The sequence below is a fragment of the Brachycentrus maculatus genome, unplaced genomic scaffold (assembly GCF_059751285.1).
Source record: "Brachycentrus maculatus isolate JH-2025_06_01 unplaced genomic scaffold, ASM5975128v1 h1tg000386l, whole genome shotgun sequence".
NCBI lineage: Eukaryota > Metazoa > Arthropoda > Insecta > Trichoptera > Brachycentridae > Brachycentrus > Brachycentrus maculatus.
The window spans coordinates 691,074-700,551 of NW_028281135.1; the positions used below are offsets into that span (position 1 = coordinate 691,074).

At 35.5% G+C, this 9,478-nt stretch overlaps 1 protein-coding gene across 4 annotated transcripts; it reads right to left on the bottom strand.

Annotated features, from left to right (window-relative positions):
- Window positions 1-188: 188 nt before the first annotated feature.
- LOC148303118 (fibroblast growth factor receptor-like 1) lies at window positions 189-9,084 on the bottom strand. Of its 4 annotated transcripts, none has more exons than XM_088270470.1 (7): window positions 8,908-9,084; window positions 7,076-7,338; window positions 5,899-6,014; window positions 5,021-5,231; window positions 4,454-4,524; window positions 1,371-1,646; window positions 189-483 (listed from the first exon to the last, which is right to left on the bottom strand). In XM_088270470.1, exons 2-7 carry the CDS (start codon window positions 7,140-7,142, stop codon window positions 298-300), a joined length of 927 nt encoding a protein of 308 aa, XP_088126596.1. In that variant the 5' UTR covers window positions 7,143-7,338; window positions 8,908-9,084; the 3' UTR covers window positions 189-297. The 4 variants fall into 4 exon arrangements, with proteins under 4 accessions (XP_088126596.1, XP_088126593.1, XP_088126594.1 ...); XM_088270467.1 differs by having other exon boundaries at window positions 197-483; window positions 8,916-9,084; XM_088270468.1 differs by having other exon boundaries at window positions 197-483; window positions 7,076-7,256.
- Window positions 9,085-9,478: the final 394 nt, after the last annotated feature.

Consider the following 9,478-nt stretch of genomic DNA (forward strand, 5'->3'; position numbering starts at 1 on the left):
AAATTCAATAAAAGCCTTTCTGGCAGAAAGATGATCCAAAAAAAATTAGATTTACTTTGTCAAAATCCTGAAAACCTGAACCACCTATTTAATTTTAATATAGTAGGTGCTAAAAATAATCCGTATTAAATGTACTCAGAAAGTCTAAGCACATCTCACATTGCATATGGAAAAGTAAAGAATTCATATATGGTAGTAAAATTATTTATTATTATACATACATATTCCTATAATACATTATCATATTCGTAATTATCTGCTGACATCCTAAACTAAAAATATCACTTAATATTTATATCACAGATACTGTCCCTCCTCTTCGTAATCATTATGTTTCCTTCGGCTCACTCTCTTTCTCCAAACATAGCACCCCCAAAGTAGGGCAGGAACAGCGGCCAGCCCCAAAGGAAGCAGGAATAATAGGTACAAAGACCACCCATCACTAGACAGCTGATACCATTCATCTTCTGCATCTCCTATAACCTGAAAATCAAAAATACAATAAAAGATCTTCCGATAAAACAACGATGATGAATAGACGATTGACCGAAAAACTGGGTTACGAATTTGATTATTTGCTAATTTAATTTAATTTAATTGATAGGAGTGGAATATGTATTAAGATAAATATGTGAGGTTGAAGATAACATTGACAGGAGTGGTAAATGTAATAAAATAAATATGTGAGATCGGAAGGTGTCGTTAGGTAGGGAAGGCAACGAAGAAGACAATCGTATGCGCAGAGTGAATCGTATGAGGAGATTGGAACCATCCAGACTCTCCCACATTGCATTACACGGCCAACCCCAAGACGACTTCCGGGCAGACCACCAAAGAGATGGATTGACAGCTGGGAATCGACATCGCAGGAGGTAAATGTCTATTAAAAACATACCAAAGGTCTACACCAAGAAGAAGAAGAAGAAGAAGAAGGGGAAATATGTAATATTGGATAGAGATAACGTAAGTGAAGGAACTCCATATGAAAGGGATTGGTACTATAAGGGCCAAAAATGATTGGAAATTTAGAAGATAAAAGGAACAAAGCAACATTGCCTGAGACACCCGTTCCCTTACAGCTTGTGTGATGTTTCAAGTATGTGGTCAAGTACATAAAACAGGATAAAACATACTAGAGCAGCTTGCCATAACCGGACGCCTAGAAGATCGGAGAGCTAGAGGTAGATTTCCAACTCAATAGACCAACTAGTTGAAAGAGATCACAGGCCTCTCCGTTGCGGGAGCTCTAAAGACTGCACAATGCAGGGACCAATGGCGGAGTGTTGTTCGAGGTTCCAGAGGAAACCAGCAGAAGGATCACAATCCTCAGCATTGAGGGAAATGACCGGAGAAGAAGATATAAAACAAACCTCTAAATAAGCGCTACTGTTGATGTACCCTTTGGTGTTGACAGCCACGCAGTAGTATCTCCCCGCATCGCGAGCCCTCGCCCTCGGCAGCACCATCTTGCTGACGTGCACGTCTCCCGGGAGGCCAAGCTCCCCGGCTCCGGCCAGGGGCGTGTACCAGTCGCTCTGGTGTCGCACCGCTCCCGGGACCCCCTTGCCCCCCTCGGCTCCGGCCCCATCGGCCAGCCAGAGCAAACGCGACGGAGTGCGACTAGATACCTTGCACTGGAAAACTGCCTGAAATAAATGATGATCACTGTTTGAAAAATATATCATATGATATTTTAAAACTTAGTACCTAATTAGAATCATACAAAAATTTCTACTTCTTCTTATAAACCTTATCCGCACCCAATGGTGCATAGGGCACTGCATAATCATCTATTTTCATATAATCATAGTTATTGTTCTTGATCGTTACTTACATGAAAGCAAGGTGATCACACCTGCGCTTCGGGGACTAGTCAAGGGTAATATTAGAAAAATATTAGATTGTAAAATCACTAATATTTATCAAGAGCCCTGGGAATAATATAACCCTGGACCTCAAGCACGGTAGCTAAGGGGAGCTTTAAAACAACATTTGTAGTGGTTTAAAGTCTCTTAAAGAGCTTAAAATGAGCTCATTTGATATTAATCTTCTTTTTCTGTGCGTATCATGTCTATCACTTGAGATTAATTGTTTTTGTCTCGGGCAAACAGCACTTTGACGGCCCTGATTCCCGTCCAATCTCGTATATTCCTGAGCTAGGAGATCTGTCTTCAACCCACACCACGTCGACCTTCTATTTTATCTTTTATATACTTGCTTACATGTAATTAAGATAACACTACCTCAATTACGTACAGTGCCCTATGTACCGCTGTGTGCGGATAAGGGATTAAAGAAAATATGTTAGTAGAGGAAGATTTTTAGCGAAAAGACTGCCCTAATGTTAATCTAAGTACTATTTATATTGTTGTATCTTTTTTATTGTTTTTGGAGATCAACCTCATTAATTTATTATGAACTGTATCATTTCTAATCCGCTATCATTTCTTAGACATATGAACTAAATATGCTATAAATCCTTGCACATAATAGGCAAGGAGAATTTTCTAAGGCAACTAATAAATATAAAAATAATAATAAAATGCTATTCCTTCAGTAAAAAATTAACATGACTGATACCAGATAATATAATGCAAGAAAAGTATATAAAATACAGAGTGTACAATGAATTGTCTCTATAATCAATATTAGGTACCTACTTTCAGATGCTAACAATGTAAAATGCATTCATTTTATGAGCCTCAAGTATTATTGTTTCAATCAGCTATTGGTTGACAAAAGGACTAATAACTGTCTTGGCTTATCATTCTGTTATCTCAGTGGTTGGCAAACTTATTAGCCGAAGAGCCAAAAATGCAGATTACAATGGTATTTTTTTATTGAGAGCCAATTTGTTTTGCAATTCTATTACACCTTAATTATACTTTTAGACCTTTATTAAATTACGGGCACACTCGATAAAACTTGATTTCATACATAACAAGGATTTTATTTGTTGATAAAAAATCTTTTGAAAGTAAGGTATCCATTATCCTTCAACATATATTCAATAAACTCCATAAAGAAAAAAAAAAGATAACAAAATTCTTACGGAAAGAAGTAATGCCCATCACATGTAAATCTTTAAAAAATATATATAAAAGAAAAGAAAAAGACCAAAACATTAATCAAATAAAACAATAAACCTTGAGTGTAAGTCCCTCTCCAAGCAAAAGAGCTCAATCTCTTTTTTGGAGAGGCACAGCGAAACTAAAATTATAAGTTTGCCATATCGCTCACTCCTTTCAAGAACGTCATAAATCAAAAATCGATAATTTTTAGTTGTGCATGTTTTTGGAATGTCCAGAAAATATACTATATCCCAGCAAAAGAGGCATATTTTTAATTTAATATTTACCCGCTACAAGGCAGGAAGTGTTGTTTTTCCATTTTGAAGAAAAGGTATTTTTTAAGTATTTTTTTAATGTACTAAATATTTTTCAAATGGAGAAAAAACCTTCAGGTTTTACCTTAAAAGATCTGTTGCACAGAAAAAAGTTCAATAACTGGCTTGATATTTATTTTTAATACATTGTATTATATTTTTTAACTTTAAAAACGTTCTCCTGAAAAATCAAGTTTTTTGATTTATGACGTTCTTGAAAGGAGTGAGCAATATGTATAAATGTATAGAAACTGTATTAAAAATGTAACTATATTAAGTAAATAAAAAAATTTATAATATCTTTCTATAAGAAAACTACTTATTGCAAATAATGTCCTTGCATCTCATTTGCAAGTTTAGTCAAGTCAAAGTGCGTCGTTATGTTTAGCACGTTTCCAGCTTCTCATCCAGCTTCTCTCCAGCTTCCCATTAGACGATTTTTCAGTTTGGTTTTGATAAGGTTCATGCTTAAAAAATCGAAAGGCCTTGCCGCGGGTATTGGTGCCGGAGCCGCGCTTAAAAGGTCAAAGGCATGCGGCTCCCGAGCCACACTTTGCCGGCCTATGTGTTATCTTATATCAATGTTGTTAAAATCATTTCCGATTCGATCGCTTGCCATAAAACGTAACAGCCCAATCTACAATATTATCAACTAAGCTGATATCAGTAGTTACTACACGTAATGCAATGTAATGCGTATCTCTGAACAAGGAGTACATAACTCCCACAGATATAACACAATCATGTCATTTCAAGGTGTCTTCTACCAAAACATGCTTGAATTTTAGCTTGGTTCTAAATTTAATACTGCCAAGAGATAGGTAGATATTTTTTTATTATTTTGGTAGTTTTGTTATCTTTATATCAAGTCACTCTCTTTTTTATTCCCATTTTCAAAGTCAAAGTAAAACGCATCTTACTGATTCGTGTTAATAGATATTATACATACATACAGTCTACTGTATTGTACTTGTATTGTATTGTAAAGCGTTACAATTTTGGTATTTTTACGACGGTATTTTACTGTGCTTGATATTAGAGGAATTAATTAAATAAATTATATTTTACCGGTGAATCCTTGTAAACTGTTAGATTCCTTGGAAGTCCCTCCAAAAATATTGGTAAATCTAGATCCACATCTGTAAAATACATAAAAGTAATTAATTATTGGCACAACTAAATTCTTCATTTCTTACAAAATCAACAAGTACGAGTATAAATTAAAAACAAAACTTTTGTTTTATACCACTCGAGTTTTATATTCTATTACAATTAGTTTCGAAAGCTATGGATCCCTCCATCTACAGGTATGAATATAAACATAAGTTTATAATTATACCCAGTGGTGGGATTCAGCCGGTTCGCACCGGTCGCTAGAACCGGTGCCGAAAAAAATTGAGTTCGCCGAACCGATCGGACGAAAAAGGTGCTTGACTGAAAACCAAGAACAGGACGCAGAAGCGTGGGAAGACCCCAGATAAGATGGTCTGATGAAACTAAGAAAGTGGCGGGCCTACACTGGAAGAGAGTCGCGTATAACAGACAACTGAGTCCAAAGTCCAAGAGGGAGGTCTTTGTTCAATACTGGACACTAAAAGGCTGAAGTAAGTAAGTAGTAAACAAAACATTATTCACCGTTATTCCTAGACACAACTTCCAGCAGTACTGCGCTGTGTACTTGTATGCTGGCCGTGGCACTCTGCCGACATCGGTACAGCCCCTGGTCGTGGAGCCCTACGGCGCGCAGGCTGAGTCTCCCCGTGAAGTGGTCATGGAGCGCCACCCAGCCCCCCGGGGAATTGGCGGCAGAGGAGCAGCGAGACTCATTCAACCCTGGACCACACGCCTAGAAAAAAAACAATCCAAAAATTGGTACTGTTAATGGGTATATTTGGATTTCATTAGTAATCCTGATTAAGTAATCTGGTATCCTCAACGTAAGCAGTGTCTAACTTACAAAGGTAATCTCTATATTTACATTATAATATTCTTCACAACCTCGATGCACCAAATATCTTCCTGAGACCCTTTTTGACCATGCTGAGGAAAAAAACACTATTGATTCCTCAACACAAAACAATTGTTTAGTGATTCCTACACTATTCAAACAGCCAGATAATAAATGAATTAGCTCTCCACTAAAAAATGCACCGTTTCTGATGACTTTTATGAAACATTACTATGGTATTTTTATCCTTGGAACACTTCTTTGGCAAATTTTCCCCTTTATTGTAAAAACTACGTAACTAAGGCGGAAATGTAACAGAAAATATGCAGTTTCGTAACATAGATGCCCACTTTGTAACCATATGCGACGAAAAATGCTATACAGGAGGTTAAACCTGATACAGTAAACGCGGCGCTAAAAGCATGATGCTGTCGATATTTTGTAGTGACCCTTGATAATTGCAAAATATGCCTCTTGTTTTGCTTGTGATGAGAGACTAACAAGAATCCAATAAGACCCGCGATTAAAACTTCATTCACTGATTAAAAAAAACTTTTGTTTTTACCTTATATTCCCAATGAGCTGTAGCATTCTCCAATCGTCCAGCGCATCGTAACACTACATCATGTCCTTCCATCACTCTCCCTACACGAGCTTCGTGTTCCGCTGACCATGGCCAATCTAAAAAATAGATATTTGTTTAAAATATTTACCGAGTTTATTTATTTATTTTTCAAAACATATCACATACATAAGTCATAGATATAATATTCGCGATGACCAATTTCTAGTTTTCATTTTCGGACATGGGATTATGATTAACAAGAATGGAACACAAATAATAAAGTTACAAAAAAGAGATTTAAAAAATAACCAAAACTAATACATGGCAAAATCTAAAAACAATAAACAGTTATAATTAATTGGCATAAGAAGCATATTTAAAATAAATAAATGAGGAAAACATAAGGTAAGAAGCATGTTTAAAATAAAAAAAATGAGAATATATAATAAATGAGAAAATATAAAAAAACATAAGGTAAAAACAAAATAAAAAAATGTGGCTAAACACGACATATATATCTTTCCATAAAGAAATTTTTCAGATCATTTATTTTGGATCCCCGAATGGGATGCGTTGCGATCATAAAATGAAAGTGCTCTTCTGAAATGGTAATCTTAACCTGAAACTTCGTCAGAGACTCATAGAGTGCTATGTGTGGTCCATATAGCATATGGCTCTGAGAAAACCTGGACCCTAAAGGTGAATACGATGAATCGAGTTGAAACGTTTAAAACATGGCTTCACGTCAGAATGCTTCGTATTTCTTGGATATGGTCACAAACGAAGAAGTTCTGAGAAGAGCTGGATCAGACAGAGAACTGATGTAGAATATCAAGATTCGTAAGATTTCATATATGGGTCACGTATTTCGTGGAAAGAAATACCACCTTTTACATTTAATCATGATGGGAAAGATAGATGGACTGTGAGGAGCTGACGGAGAGCAAACATCACAGCTGAGCAATATTCGCGACTGGATCGGGATAAGAGAAATGGACGAGTTTTTCCAGACTTTGCCAGAGTGATCGCCAACCTTGGGCGACCTGACACGACACAAATAGAACCAAAAATGTTTTAGTACCTAATTGGAAAAGGTTTGGTTAGTTCGTTCCCAAACTGTTTTGTCCCATTGTTGATAAATATAAATACGTACATTGAATTTGTATATCTTACTTACTTTCTTCGCTCGAAGAACACGACATCCGGCTTGCGATGATAATCAAAGAAAGAAACATCCACTCCATCCTTCCTTTCTATGTTGACTGCACTTATAGATCATGTTTCAACGACGGATTTTTATCTTAACGGAAGCTCTCACTTCCGAGCTCTCGATAAACGCACAATTAGTCTCTCACAAACTGCATCAAAACACGAACATTAGTCACAAACAAGTCTCATACACTGATTATTATTTTCCATTGTGGTTAAGAATGAAGGTACCTAAATAAAATGAGCAAAAACATTTCATACTTCACTTCGAACCGAGAAACTCTGACTCAAGAGTCCGCGACACTAACCACGGGACAACAACCCGACATGGTTACAATATTCTATTGACAGTCCGCCTCCGTAGAGTCAAATAAATATAAGTGATTTTTTCCTTCTAATATTTATTCAATATCACCCTGGACTGATACCTGAAGCGGAGGGCTGATCACCTTTCCTTCGTGTGTTAATGATCAAGATAACACTGCTTTTATATAATGCAGTGCCCTATGCACCATTGGGGTGGGGATAAAGGTTTGAATTTTGAATTTAAAAAATATAAAAACTGTTTTCTTTTAGAACTTATGTACAAAAGTAATTTTTAATCCTTGATTAAGCTGTGATTTTTTGTTGTTTCCAGGAAAAGTTCAGTATTCCGATGCTAATTTTATTTATTATAATCTATAAAAAGATTTTTAAACGTGTTAACAATCTATTACAAATCACAGAATCAGTGGATGATAACGTTCCAATGTATACACCACACAAATGTTTCAATTATAGGCCCAATAAATCTTTCGCCGTGAAATAAATATTCTATAATATATATTTGCGAGAAGAAATTAATTGCCAGCCAATGTTTATTACGGACTTATTTATTACTCCCGGACACTTGGCCAGCGAAAATTTTGCCAAATAGACTTTTGGCCGACAGACATTTTAACAGAGGATATTTGGCCGAATATTTTTTTTTGTTTTTTTAGATTTTTTTTTAATTTCACATGTTTCATATATAATGAGAAAAAAAAACAATTTATCTGTATGAAATATTCTGGCGGGTTTCATTACAAATATTTGTTCACAAATGTAAGTTTTTCCACTTATTTTTACATTTTTCTCAATATAGACGAAGATGATTTACAGGGCTTTTACAGGGTATTTACAGGGCTTATGACCTGTCGTATGATCACTTTACACACGTGCAACATTTACCATTCTACCCATGATTAACAACCACACTATTCAAACTTTTGGAACTTCTACATATGTCATTAATCAATACGTCATAAATCTTTGAGACTTGTTTTCAAAATAAAAATCAATTAAAAATATCATATTCAAACAATATGGATATTTTTTTCTTTTAAATTTCAAAATCATTTAATCATTTCGAAACAATGTTTGTGCTTCCGTAAGAACAATCCATAATTACATATATAATTCGTCAAAATGATAAAATATGGTATTTTTTTATATATATTTGAATGATATTTGAACATATATATTTTTTAGTAAAAAGGTTGACATGAATGAGTTCCGGGACCTTTTTGTATTTAAAAAAAGCCTTGCATATATAGATAATAGATAGGTATATTAAAAGAATATCTAATATTGGTAAAGATGAGAAACAAAGGATATATTTTGAGCCAAGCGCACATTTGCATTTATTTATACGCGGTACTATATCTAGTATCCGATGAGGTTCAACGAGAATTCTCGCACCGCAAATATTCTAAAACATTAATTTTTTAAATGTATAATCTATCTCTGCGGGTTTATTTAAGCATTAAACAACGTAATTACCACTTTACTTTGCCACAATGTTTGGTAATAATTTTAGTTGCTGTTTATAGAACGCTGAAACCGATGTTTATAAGCGAAAAAAACGCACGATATATTTTGTTTCACACTTTGCAATAACAACGCGAACGGAGTATAACCATCTCTAGGATGGGCGAAGAAGAACGAGCTGCTCGCGTCCGACCGACCCCACAGTAGCTGGGTTACTATTGGAAATAATCAATCTGACAAAATCAAACATTCTTATCTCTCCATATAAATATGGATTATGTTACGTACACCTAGATAATTCGATCAGGGACGAATGGGAAACTCCATCACGACCTAACCCTTTGGTTACCAGCAGGGGCGTGCATTCCATATAGGCAGAAAAGCAGTGCTATCCTAATTTACCCGCGTGACATATAAAAACGCAACCAGTACCTACCCTACCTTACTAAGCAGTACCTAGCTCACCTTACTACCTACCTCTATTGCCTACCCAGCTTACCTTACTACCTACCAGTGGAATGCACAGAGAAAAATATTTTCACCATTTTTTTTAACTTCTTACCTTTCAATAACTCTTTTCTCT

Bases quoted from the DNA above. Each gene is read 5' to 3' on its own strand.
- LOC148303118 (XM_088270470.1), bottom strand. From the start codon at position 7,142: ATGGAGTGGATGTTTCTTTCTTTGATTATCATCGCAAGCCGGATGTCG. The intron at 5,232-5,898 runs GTAAAAACAAAA...TTTTTTTTCTAG, and splicing joins CAGCTCATTGGGAATATAAG to GCGTGTGGTCCAGGGTTGAA. The intron at 1,647-4,453 runs GTAAAATATAAT...CATTTATTTCAG, and splicing joins CAGTTTACAAGGATTCACCG to GCAGTTTTCCAGTGCAAGGT.